Source organism: Tachyglossus aculeatus, chromosome 20, assembly GCF_015852505.1.
Source record: "Tachyglossus aculeatus isolate mTacAcu1 chromosome 20, mTacAcu1.pri, whole genome shotgun sequence".
Lineage (NCBI taxonomy): Eukaryota > Metazoa > Chordata > Mammalia > Monotremata > Tachyglossidae > Tachyglossus > Tachyglossus aculeatus.
In genome coordinates this window covers 2,576,449-2,590,022 of record NC_052085.1, presented here as the reverse complement: position 1 = coordinate 2,590,022, position 13,574 = coordinate 2,576,449, and the positions used below count along the sequence as shown (strand labels likewise).

The following is a 13,574-nucleotide window of genomic DNA, read 5'->3' as shown; positions in this document are numbered from 1 at the left end:
TGCAACTGTGGACAGGACAACTGTGTTGTTTTTGTGTTTTGGGGGTCGGGGGGGAGTCCAACCATTAATCTGAAAAAATTAAAGCTATATGAAATGTGGGATTACGTTCATTAATTGGTGATGTTAAATGTGAAGCTTCATCTTAGGTGAGGTTTGGGAAAGCCTGTTTCCAGAATATTCTCTTTGAGTAGATGTTCTTCCTTTTCATAGATCCTTTGCTTCTTAATCTTTTACCTAATCCTCAGTTTCCCTTCCTCTTTATTTTGTTACATGGCAGAACAACACATGCCAACTGGATGCTGTTCTCCCAGATTTGTATTTTCTAACTATGATGGACACAAGGTTATTTTTCCTTTCCCCTTCCTCTTTATTCCCAGCATCCTGTCCAGGCCTTAATTACCGTGCCCTGGGCTTTTCCGCTGTCCACTCTAGCTTCCTGCTTTCTGAGTCTTCCTTCTAATCTGTTCTCCCCGTTTCGGCAAGTATCCTCAGTCCCCATTGCCATAGGAACCCTGCAGTTAATTCTAATTACCGCCAATTACTTCGTCCCCTACCCTGTAACTAACCGCCTGCACCTCTAATTCCACCCCGCTTCGTGAGCTCACCCAGGGCAGTGAATCTTTTCTGGAAAACCACCAGAGAATCCTGGGGGCCTGTTGCCTGCCCAGAGACAGGGCCTTAAAGATCCTATTCCGTTCGGTAATCCGAGCTGAGACTAAACCACACCAACACTCTACCCTCTCCCACATCCAGATCGGCATATCTTCTGGAGCAGCAACTGGCCTCTCCTCTGCCAAAACCCTATCACTCCCCTCCATCAAACATTGCCCAGATCTCATCACCTTCATGAATCCGTCCCTGGCTCCAGGGCTGGCTCCAGACATGCCATTCACGCCAGTGATCACACCCCTTCCTTCATCTCTCTCACCGTCCTGACTGCTTAGCATATGTGTGTGTGTTTGTGTGTCTTTAGTGATGGTCAGGAACATGCATCTGTCATTCAAAGGCATAACTAAGTATTTTTAAACTGGGACAGATTCCATCATGGCTTCGTGCACCCCTCCCCTCCCCTCCACCCCCTGTCAACCAAGTAATTTTTTTTAAAATGGTATTTGTAAGCACTTACTACGTGCCCGGCCCTGTACTAAGTGCTGGGGTAGATGCCAAATAATCAGGTTGAACCCAGTTGATGCCCAAATGGGGCTCACAGTCTTAATCCCCAATTTTTACAGGTGAGGCAACTGAGGCACAGAGAAGTGAAGTGACTTGCTCAGGATCGCACAGCAGACAAATGGTGGAGCTGTGTGTTTCATTTGGTACCTGAAGCTTTATTTTCTGGCTCGAGCAGAGTTTTCATCGCTATTTGGGATCTAATCTTGGCTTTGTCCTCTTTCCTTTTCTCCCTGACTCTCCTGTGTCAGGATCGCCCTTCCGCCTCACATCCGACAATTACCCTCCTCTGCTTCAAAGCCTTATTGAAGGCACATCTCCTCAAGAAACCTTTCCTGACTAATCCTTCCTTTCCTCTTCTCCCACTCCCCTCTGCATCACTCTGACTTGCTGCCTTTATTCGTCGCACTTCCCAGCCCCGCAGCACTTATGTATATATCTGTAATTTATTTAATTGTATTGTTGTCCATCTCCTAGACAATAAGCTAGATGTGGGCAGGGAATATATCTGTTTGTTATTATATTGTACTCTCCCTAGTATGGTGTTCTGCACACAGTAAGCACTCAGTAAATATGACCGACCTACTGACTGATCTCTTCCTCTTGTTCTGATGTCCTGTTTATGTTCTTCCTACTCCTCCAGTCTAACAACGAGTTGCCTGTTGCTCCTCTTCCCTCTCCAGGCGACGTCTTGTTGAACATCAATGGTATTGACCTGACCAATTTAAGTCACAGCGAGGCAGTGGCCATGCTGAAGGCCAGCGCCGCATCCTCGGCTGTGGCCCTCAAAGCGCTGGAAGTCCAGGTGATTGAAGAACAGACCCAGGGAGACGGGGAGCAGCCCAACCCCGTCAGCGAAAACGAGTACGACGCCAGCTGGTCCCCATCCTGGGTCATGTGGCTTGGGCTCCCCAGGTACTGGCAATAATTTTTCTCCATCATTGTGTGTGGGTTTCATTTTTTTCCCCTCCAGCCTTCAGTCAAGGAGACACAAACTCCCAAGAATGGCAGGAGTAAGGTAGCATTAAAAACATCCCTTTCTGTGTCTCCACCCAGTTAGACCAGTTGAAACAGGAAAATTTTCCATGGTTACCCTTGAGGTCAAAAGTGGGGCCTTGGGGACATCGCACCACTGCCAAAAACACCTAGTCCTCTCCTCTGTCCCGGGGAAACATTAGCAGCAGTTGATCGCGATGGCCTTGAGGGTACATGATCAGAAGAGAAGTAATCTCTGGCCCCAAGGCATGTAAGGATTTATAGACTAGAATCAGTATTTGGAAGTCAGGTCTGTTCTGTCTTTGGTTTACTCTTCAAAGTTGTCAAATTGTTGGCTTCTGCGTCAGCTGACACTTCAGGAACAGCCCCATGAAATGTGCTCATGCTTACTTCATCCAAGGGATTAAATAATAATAATTGTGGTATTCGTTAAGTGCTTACTATCTGGAAAATGGGGATTCAGATTGTGAGTCCCCTGTGGGACAACCTGATCACCTTGTAACCTCCCCAGCGCTTAGAACAGTGCTTTGCACATAGTAAGCGCTTAATAAAAAAGCCATTATTATTATTATTATTACATGCCAAGCGCTGCACTAAGTGCTGGGGTAAATACTAAGCACCTAGGTCCCACACAGTCTAAGTGGGAGGAGGTGTTGAATTTCCATTTTGCAGCTGAGGGAATTGAAGCACAGGGAAATGAAGTGACTTGCCCAAGGTCACACAGCAGGTTTGTGGTGGAGTTGGGAGTATAACCTAGGTCCTCTGACTCCCGGGCTTGGGGTCATTCCACTAAGCCACACTGCTTCGGAGTGAAAGATCTGAAGGGCCACGGATGAAAAGAAGATGCCCTCTGCATATCGCGTAGGAATGCCTTATGGCCCTCCTTGCCATAGCAGTGGCCTGAAGCTTCAGGAGCCACTTCGAGTTCGTGGGGACCAATCTGTTGGTAGGGGCAGCAGGGCTCCTAGAAAAACTGCCTTTTGGGTATTCATTTTTATCCGATTTTATAAGCACCTCCTGTGTCTCTCCCATTTTCCCCTTTAACATCCTTCTCATCCTGCTTCCCCCTCGGGACCACTCCATCCTGCCCTGTTCTGTAGGATGGGACCAATTAGAGAGGGGAGTGGGGTGGAGGTTCCCTTCAGGGGGCTACAGCGTGAAAGTTTAAGATCCACTGATCCCTCCAGATGAGTGGGTCAAATCGGCTCCTGTCTTACACTCAAGTTCAACACAATCCAGCTCTGAGCCAGGAGGCCCCGTCACCCCACCCTCTTTCTGACTGCCCCAGTTCTCAGACACGAAAGCAAAACTGCGCTATAAATTCTCCCTGGGCCAGTTTGAGGCATCTGGTTCCATGGCCGATCTAAATCTATTTCAGGGGTAAGCACAGAAAGTGAATAATCTGATTTTCATTTCCCCTTTCCTCCCTGGACAGCTCACAAAGGCCTAAACACTCCACATTTCAAATCTAAGCGGGCTGAAGCAACAGTCTGGCCCGCCTCTGTCTCTCTGGAGAGAAAGAGAGTGGATCTCCACTGAGGAGATAATTCAGTTATTCCCCTCTCGCTAATTACCCTGGATAGGGCACCCAAACAATATGCAGCTTTTCCAGTGAAAATCCAGTTCAGTCCGTCAATCATGTGCGTACAATCCTTGGTTCTCCTAGGGCTACCGTCATCTAGCACAGCTCCGCAACTGCTGGAAAGTGCGGTTGTCCCTTATTAGTGATGCTTTTAGACTGTGAGCCCACTGTTGGGTAGGGACTGTCTCTATATGTTGCCAATTTGTACTTCCCAAGTGCTTAGTACAGTGCTCTGCACATAGTAAGCGCTCAATAAATACGATTGATGATGATGATGATGATGATGCTATTCCCCGGGTGACTCTTTGGAGGGAGAGAGGTAAGCTAGTTTTTCCCCCTGCAGTTATCTCTTGGTCCAGTATCGAACTGATGATGTGGATATACAAGCGCTTAGCACAGTGCTCTGCACACAGTAAGGGCTCAATAAATACGATTGAACGAATATAAATGGTAATGAGCTACGTGTGCCAATTCGACGATGCTGACGTGGGTCTTATTCTTTTCCCCCTTTGTATTCCTCCTTCACAGTGGTCTTCATAGCTGCCGTGACGTGGTTCTGCGGAGAAGCAACTTGGGCAGCTGGGGCTTCAGCATTGTTGGTGGATATGAGGAAAACCACACGAACCAGCCGTTCTTCATTAAAACCATTGTCCTTGGAACTCCAGCGTATTATGATGGAAGATTAAAGTGAGTCCATTTCTGCTTTTTTTAATACAAGAGCTACGCTTTCTAGTACATCTTCTTCATGTTTTAGGCGGCAGGCGGGATCCCTATAAAGAAGAGTCTGGGCTTAAAGCTGGCATCTCTACGTTTTGCGCTGGCGAGTTGCTGTGCCTGAGAACCTGCCACCACTAACGGTTCAGCTGGCAGGCTTTGTGTTCAGGGCCCAGGAGTAATAATACTAATGATGTTGATGATAATGATGATATTTGTAAAACAAGCACTGTTCTAAGTGCTCAGGTAGATACAGACTATGAGCCCCTTGTTGGGTAGGGACCGTCTCTATACGTTCCCTACTTGTACTTCCCAAGTGCTTAGTACAGTGCTCTGCACACAGTAAGTGCTCAATAAATACGATTGAATGAATGAATGAATACAGGGTTATCAGTTTGGACACGGTCCCTGTCCCACTTGGGGCTCACAGTCTAGGTAGGAGGGAGTAGGATTTGATCCCCGTTTTTACAGATGAGGAAATGGAGGTACAGTGAAGTGACTTGCCCAAGGTCACCCTTGGGCAGACAAGTGGCGGGGCCAGGATTAGAACTCGGGTCCTTTAACTCCCAGGCCCATTCTCTTTCCTTCTGAGTAAGAATCAGAGGGGCTGGGAGGGTAGCTAGTGTTCCGCCAGGGTAATAGCTGATCGGGGATTCAGGAGAGCAGAGCTGCAGCTGCCCCTGCCCCTGTGGACATGATCTGACTTTGGGGGAGCTGTTATGGCCGCACATATTTCACTGGGCACCTGCCTGGTTAGGCTTGCCCCTGTGGACTTGCATACATAGGCTAAATCCTAATCAGGACTCCTTGCTTAGGTTGCACTTTCTAGCTGCGACCTGTGTTCCCTGCTTCCCCTTCACCCCCCTCTCTTGGCCAGAGAATAATAGTAATAATAACAATAACGGTATTTGTTAAGCACTTACTATGTGCCCAGCACTGTTCTAAGCGCTGGGATAGATACATGCTAATCAGGTTGGGAATAATAGTAATTATAAGAATAACGGTATTTAAGCACTTACTATGCGTCAAGCACTGTTCTAAGCGCTGGGATAGATACATGCTAATCAGGTTGGGAATAATAGTAATTATAACAATAATGGTATTTGTTAAGCACTTACTATGTGCCAAGCACTGTTCTAAGCGCTGGGATAGGTACACACTAATCAGGTTGGGAATAATAGTAATTATAACAATAACGGTATTTGTTAAGCACTTAGTATGCCTCAAGCACTGTTCTAAGCACTGGGATAGATACACGCTAATCAGGTTGGGAATAATAGTAGTAATAACAATAACGGTATTTGTTAAGCATTTACTATGCGCCAAGCACTGTTCTAAGAGCTGGGGTAGATACACACTAATCAGGTTGAGAATAGTAGTAATAATAACAATAACGGTATTTGTTAAGCACTTACTATGTGTCAAGCACTGTTCTAAGCGCTGGGATAGATACACCCTAATCAGTTTGGGAATAATAGTAATAATAACAATGATGGTATTTGTTAAGCACTTACTATGCGCCAAGCACTGTTCTAAGAGCTGGAATAGATACACGCTTATCAGGTTGGGAATAATAGTAATAATAACAATAACGGTATTTGTTAAGCACTTACTATGTGTCAAGCACTGTTCTAAGCGCTGGGATAGATACACGCTAATCAGGTTGGGAATAATAGTAATAATAACAATAACGATATTTGTTAAGCACTTACTATGCATCAAGCACCGTTCTAAGCGCTGGGATAGATACACGCTAATCAGGTTGAGAATAATAGTAATTATAACAATAATGGTATTTGTTAAGCACTTACTATGCACCAAGCACTGTTCTAAGCGCTGGGATAGATACACCCTAATCAGGTTGGGAATAATAGTAATTATAACAATAACGGTATTTGTTAAGCACTTACTATGCGCCAAGCAGTGTTCTAAGCACTGGGGTAGATACATCCTAATCAGGTTGGGAATAATAGTAATAATAACAATAACAGTATTTGTTAAGCACTTACTATGCATCAAGCACTGTTCTAAGCGCTCGGATAGATATACGCTAATCAGGTTGGCAATAATAGTAATAGTAACAATAACGGTATTTGTTAGGCACTTACTATGCATCAAGCACCGTTCTAAGCACTGGGATAGATACACGCTAATCAGGTTGGGAATAATAGTAATAATAACAATAACGGTATTTGTTAAGCACTTCCTATGCGCCAAGCACTGTTCTAAGCGCTGGGATAGATACACGCTAATCAGGTTGGGAATAATAGTAATAATAACAATAATGGTATTTGTTAAGCACTTACTCTGCGTCAAGCACAGTTCTAAGCGCTGGGATAGATACACGCTAATCAGGCTGGACACAGTCCCTGTCCGACATCAGGCTCACAATCTTAATCCCCGTTTTACAGATGAGGTAACTGAGGCCCAGAGAAGTGAAGTGACTTGCCCAAGGTCACACAGCAGATAAGTGGCAGAGCCGGGATTAGAACCCAGTTCCTTCTGATTTCCAGGCCCGTGCTGTATGCACTCGAGCCCCACCACTCCGTGGCCCAGCTTTGAAGGCCTCTGGGAGGAGCAACTCCATCCTGATGGCGCACTCCTTTTTTTTATGGCATTTATTAAGCGCTTACTTTGTGCAAAGCATAGTTCTAAGCGCTGGGGAGGTTGCAAGTTGATCAGGTTGCCCCACGGGGGGCTCACCGTCTTCATCCCCATTTTCCAGATGAGGGAACTGAGGCCCAGAGAAGTGACTTGCCCTAAGTCACACAGCTGGCAATTGGCAGAGCCGGGATTTGAACCCACGACCTCTGACTCCAAAGCCTGTGCTCTTTCCACTGAGCCACGCCGCTTCTCCTCCCCAGCCGGCTCCGTGTGCTTCCCGGCCAAGTTCAGGGAGAAGCCGAGCACTGCTTATCCTGGGGAACCAGGGACATCTGGGGAGCCGACAGTGGCTGTCTTGTGGCCCGTAGCGGAGAGACCTTGGAACAGTACCTAACTTTGGGCCGTGGCTTGTTCTGGGACCATTACTAGCCGTGCATTTGCCAAAAAATCCCCTTCAGTTTTCAGGTCGTGGACCTTTCGGCCCCGGGCTAAATCGCCCGGCTCATCTGTGCTGGGATTGTGGTAGATCAGCTCCCTGACTGTTTATCATCATCATCATCAATTGTATTTATTGAGCGCTTACTGTGTGCAGAGCACTGTACTAAGCGCTTGGGAAGTACAAGTTGGCAACGTATAGAGACAGTCCTACCCAACAGTGGGCTCACAGTCTAAAAGAGATGGGAAAGGAGGAGGGAAGGAGATGGGGAAGGAGGAGGAAAGGAGAAGGGAAGGAGATGGGAAAGGAGGAGGGAAGGAGGAGGGAAGGAGAAGGGGAAGGAGATGGGGAAGGAGGAGGGAAGGAGAAGGGAAAGGAGGAAGGAAGGAGAAAGGAAAGGAGGAGGGAAGGAGATGGGAAAGGAGGAGGGAAGGAGATGGGGAAGGAGGAGGAAAGGAGATGGGGAAGGAGGAGGAAAGGAGATGGGGAAGGAGATGGGAAGGGAAGGAGATGGGAAAGGAGGAAGGAAGGATAAAGTGCAAAGCACTGCCGCCCAGCTTCCGGGCCTCTCGCTCTGGGCAGCCAGGGAAAAGCCAGAGTTTTGGCCAGAGTGGAATCCTACCCTGATCATCAGTCATCCTCTTCATTCCTCTCGTGTTCATATTTTCTGGCTCTTCAAACACGCCGCACCACAAGCGCTCGATCTTGGTCGTTTTTGTTGAGGGCTTACCGTGTGCAGTGCACTGTAATACACACTTGGGAGAGTTCCCTATAACGGAGTTGTAGACACGCTCCCTGTCCGCTTTCCTATTCTTTCAGAGGACTCGGCCCGGTGACCGTGGCGGGGGGGGGGGGGGTTCTTCCGTCTCCAGCATCCAGGAAAACAGGTCGGTGGGCTAGCCGCAGCAGTAATGCGTGTGTTTGTTTTGTCTAGGTGTGGCGACATGATTGTGGCCGTTAATGGACTCTCCACTGTGGGCATGAGCCATTCCGCACTAGTCCCCATGCTGAAGGAGCAGAGGAATAAAGTAACTCTGACCGTTATTTGTTGGCCCGGAAGCCTCATATAGGCCTAGAACCCCGGTTCGGTTCCCGCGTCTTATTTTTCTAGAAAACTAGAGGAAAACCTCCGGTTTGTTAGAGGCGGTGTTTTTCTAAACCGCACAGATACAGCTGGTCAGAGAGCAGGGCCAAAGTCCGCTAGATCCTCACCCCTTCAACCTCACGACCCTCGTCTCCGCTTCGAAACAGCCTCTGAGCATCGTTCCGCCGTTTCCTCAGCGTTCGAAACGGTCCCGTGGCAACCCGTGACTGGGAAACGAGGCTTTCCCGGTCTCCCCATCGTGGATTAGACCCATCGAGGTGCATGGTTGCCAGTTGCCGTTAGCCTTTTTTAAATTGAGTAGTAAAACGTGAGCCGGGGGCTCGCCCGCCGCTGAGGGAGACGGATTGTCGGTGATGCTCTCGGGGATGGAGTTTACCTCCGTGCGTCTGAGCCGGTTTCCTGCAGGGAATTGTTTCCCACTGGGGTCGCCTTCATCCGCGACGGTCAGTGGTGCCAACATTTCAAAGACCCGTGGTGATTTTCAGTTCCTTTATTTCGACTGCAGTGTGTTCTTAGAAGGGGCCCAAGCCCGAAATTTCTAAGGAGGTCTTTCATGACGTGCAATAATTGCAATATTTTTTAGGAAATTCAGTATATGATAATGGTCTAACCAGTGATGAGGAAGGGGAGGAGGAAAATAATGAGTCTCCGAGCTAGAGTTAGTTAATGTGAATCCACTTGACCTGCACGACAACAGCTTTAAACTCTTCTTTCCAAAGGAAGGCTTTGTAATACTCGAAAATTTTGATCAGGATGTTTTTATAGTGTCATTTTTAAGGTTTGTATCGTTCTCAGTAACCTTCCGCTGAAGCATGTTTTTGTGACTCCCAACAATTAAGCCAATGTTTCTTCTGAAGGTAAAACTGCCTTGCTATCAAAGCATTTGCCGCAATTAAGTGGGAGGCCGAATCCTTTCCCGGCCTGAGTTCTGTGGAGAATCGAAAACCTAATTTTCCCAGGTTATTTCCTCCACTGAAGAAGTAGGTAGATGCCTCTGTGTAAAAAGACGGAGAATTTGTCTCTGGGAGCTGAACGGTTCGCCTCCTGGGTTTACTGTCCTATAATTTGCTTTTGAGATCGTGACATTCTGGCGGGGAAAAAAAAAACGTTACTGGCATATTTTGGTTTGTTCCTTAAACATACCAGTTTCTTTTTAATTATTTTATTTCAAGGACCCCACGGAAATGGTATGTTGAGTTGTAGCAAAATCCGAACGTCGTTAATGTTCTGCATTCTTGAAAAAGTTTCTATTAGAGACCTAGTTCAGAGTCCAAACGAACGGCCAAGTGACCCCCATTTGTATTGTACTGAATGGTATTATCCAGGAGTGAATTTGAAAAAAAAATCACTCCAGTCCATGGTCGGTGATGAGCCTCCATTTCTGACGTGTGATCACGTAAAAGCGATCGCACCGCTTTCATGGCATGTCTCTGAAGAATTCCCGCTGCTTTTGCAATGAAACACTTTTTAAGCCCCTCTTAAGGAGGGGCTTCACTTGCCCGAGGTCACACAGCAGACAAGTGGCGGGGACCGTCACTCAATAAATATGATTGAATAAATTTATCTATTTTGATGACGTTGGCATTTATTAAGCGCTTACTATGTGCAAAGCACTGTTCTAAGCGCTGGGGAGGTTACAAGGTGATCGGGTTGTCCCCCGGGGGGCTCACAGTCTTCATCCCCATTTGACAGATGAGGAAACTGAGGCACAGAGAAGTGAAGTGACTTGCCCAAGGTCACACAGCCGACAGTTGGGGGAGCCGGGATTTGAACCCGTGACCTCTGACTCCAAAGCCCGGGCTGTTTTCCACTGAGCCACGCTGCTTCTCTAATGGTATTGACGCCTATCTGCTCGTTTTTTTGTCCGTCTCCCTGCTTCTAGACTGTGAGCCCGTTGTTGGGTAGGGACCGTCTCTATCTGTTGCCGACCTATACTTCCCAAGCGCTTAGTACAGTGCTGTGCACACAGTAAGCGCTCAATAAATACGATTGAACGAACGAACAAAGGAAACAAGCAGCAGAAGCTGTCCTCATTTTATCTGGGGCCACTAGTCCCCAGACTAGCCTGCACTCAACCAGGATCCAGCCTAGCTTCCCATACAGTATATTACTGTAAGATGAACCTTGGCTTTTGAAGCAACCTGAGATGAAAATGCCTTTTTATTCTACTTAACATGGAAAAAGTTTCCTCCCACTCACAAGAAAATTGAATTTTGTAACTTACTTTTGCTGTTTTCAACTGTTTTCTAAAAAAGTGTATCATCTCTCAGTGTCGTGGCCAAAAGCAACCCCCGCCGCTGCTTCACTCGATATGAAACACTCCACTATGAACCAGATAGCATATGTTCGACCCTTTAAAGAGGGAAATATTCTCATTTTTTTATTTTTTGCATCATGAGAAGCATGACTTAGGGGGTGGGGTTTCATTGCGGGAGAGCTGCAGCTTTTGATCGGAATGATGTTTGGTGACGGGAACTTGTTCGGAATGCACTCTCACCGTCGAAATTGCTTTTTTCCTTTCCGGTCGTGAAGTGACACCTTTTGGTTTGTTCTCCTGTGCCTTCAGTTTAAATGATTTACAGGTATCTCAGATGTGGTTATCTAACGGTATGTTATTAATTCAGGGTGAACAGAAATAAAAGTCATCCTGCCCACGGCAACAGCATCTGCTCCATTCTTTAACGGATGATCCGTCCGGTAAGAAATCTTCTTTTAGGGATTGTTTTGAGTCCAGATGTGAGGAGCAGGAAGTCCGGCAGGTATGTTTGCCAAAGGCCACTAACCATTCTGCAGGAGCCCCTCGCCCCACGCCACCATCCACTGCAGCATTGAGTTGGAGCAAACACACACACACACACACACACACACACACACACTCACACACTCTCTCTCTCTCTCTCTCTCACTCTCACTCTCTCCCTTTCTCTCTCTCTCTCTCTCTCTCTCTCTCTCTCTCTCTCTCTCTCTCTCTCTCTCTCTCTCTCCCTTTCTCTTTCCTTGCCACCCCATCCAGGACTCCTGGACGCACAAAGCGAACACTGAATATAGACACTGAACATGTGCTAAAATGAGAAATTACACAGGCTTGCAAAATTATCACAAACTCACCCAATCTGTTACTGGAATTTTAACCCTGTCTGCACCCTGAATGTTTGCGCACGCACACATATGCGCACACACACAAACACTCTCACTCTCTCTCTCTTTCTCTCTCTCTTTCTGTCTTTCTCTCTCCCTTTCTCTTTCCTTGCCACCCCATCCAGGACTCCTGGACGCACAAAGCGAACGCTGAATATAGATACTGAACATGTGCTAAAATGCGAAATTACACAGGCTTGCAAGATTATCACAAACTCACCCAATCTGTTACTGGAATTTTAACCCTGTCTGCACACTGAATGTTTGTGCACGCACACATACATGCACACACACACACACTCACACATTCTCTCTCTCTCTCTTTCTCTCTCTCTCTCTCTCTCTCTCTCTCCCCCCCCCCCCTTTCTCCTCTCTCTCTTTCCTTGCCACCCCATCCAGGACTCCTGAACGCACAAAGCAAACACTGAATAGATACTGAAACATGTGCTAAAATGCAAAATTACACAGGCTTGCAAAATTGTCACAAACTCACCCAATCTGTTACTGAAATTTTAACCCTGTCTGCACCTTGAATATTTGCGTGCATACACATACACGCACACACAAACTCACTCTCTCTCTCCCTCATAGGTATATACTGATCTATGGAGACCAGGGAGTAGGGGGGTCACCCTCAGGAGCTCATCAGGAACAAAATACAAATGAAACCCCCCACCTCCAACACACAAACTGACATGAAAACGTCTCCGTGTGCTAATGGGAAAATCAGAACAAAGGGATTGTGATCCCTATGCCATGCACCCCAGAGAGACTAAATTGTAGACTTTGGAAGGGCTGAACACTTAACAGGCATTGACAGTTGATTCAGTCGTATTTATTGAGCGCTTACTGTATGCTAAGCAGAAACTGGCCTAGAGAAAACATTATTGGCCCTACAGCACATATATATATATAGCTAATGTATTTATTTATAGTAATGCCTGTCTCTCCATCTAGACTGTGAGCTCATTGTGGGCAGGAATGTGTCTGTTGTTATACTGTACTAAGCAATTGGGAGACTACAGTTTAACAACAGTCTCTAGGATCCTTTCTTTCATTGTCAGGTGCCCTCCCTAAACTACTCTTCGCATCCTCCTTCGCAACGTAGGAGTGCAAACACCGGCCCTAGTTGCTGGCTTTCTCCATCTGCCACCCTCACTCCCCTTTTGGACTCCATTTTTGGTGGTCACTCCCTTGTAATTAGTCCATGTGGATGCGCATCTGATCATAAATAGTTATACAACCGCTTGTAACTTTAGACCTAAGTCCGGAGGATGGGATAAAATGCTTAAGTGGTGGCCGGGAGGGGACGGGGAATACAAGAGGGCATTAGGACATAATCAGGGAAGCCTTTCTGGAGGAGGTGGGACTTTAATAATAATAATAATGTGGGTATTTGTTAAGCACTTACTATGTGCAAAGCACTGTTCTAAGCGCTGGGGGGAATACAAGGAGATGAGGTTGTCCCATGTGGGGCTCACAGTCTTAATCCCCATTTTACAGATGAGGGAACTGAGGCACAGAGAAGTGAAGTGACTCACCCAAGGTCACACAGCAGACGTGGGGGAGGTGAGATTCGAACCCATGACCTCTGACTCCCAAGCCCGCGCTCTCTCCACTGAGCCACGCTGCTTCTCTTTGGCAGGGAAAGGGTCCAGGTTGATTGTTGTCTTAGGAATTCAAGTCTTCAGCTTGTCCTCCTGAATCCTTTTGTGAAACAAAGGAAGGGTCCATCTCTCTAGGGACTTTATCTGACAGCTCTTCTGTGATTGCCTAATCAATCAATCAATTGTATTTATTGAGTGCTTACTGTGTGCAGAGCACTGTAC

General features: G+C 46.8%; 1 protein-coding gene across 1 annotated transcript in view; it reads left to right on the top strand.

Annotated features, from left to right (window-relative positions):
• The window catches only part of LNX2 (ligand of numb-protein X 2), a 34,674-nt gene extending 24,517 nt beyond the window's left edge, over nt 1-10,157 (top strand). Inside the window, exons 7-9 of the mRNA XM_038762121.1 lie at nt 1,854-2,085; nt 4,277-4,435; nt 8,437-10,157. Coding sequence (XP_038618049.1) covers nt 1,854-2,085; nt 4,277-4,435; nt 8,437-8,572 — 527 coding nt within the window. The 3' untranslated portion in view covers nt 8,573-10,157. The remainder of the gene's footprint in view (nt 1-1,853; nt 2,086-4,276; nt 4,436-8,436) is intronic.
• Nucleotides 10,158-13,574: the final 3,417 nt, after the last annotated feature.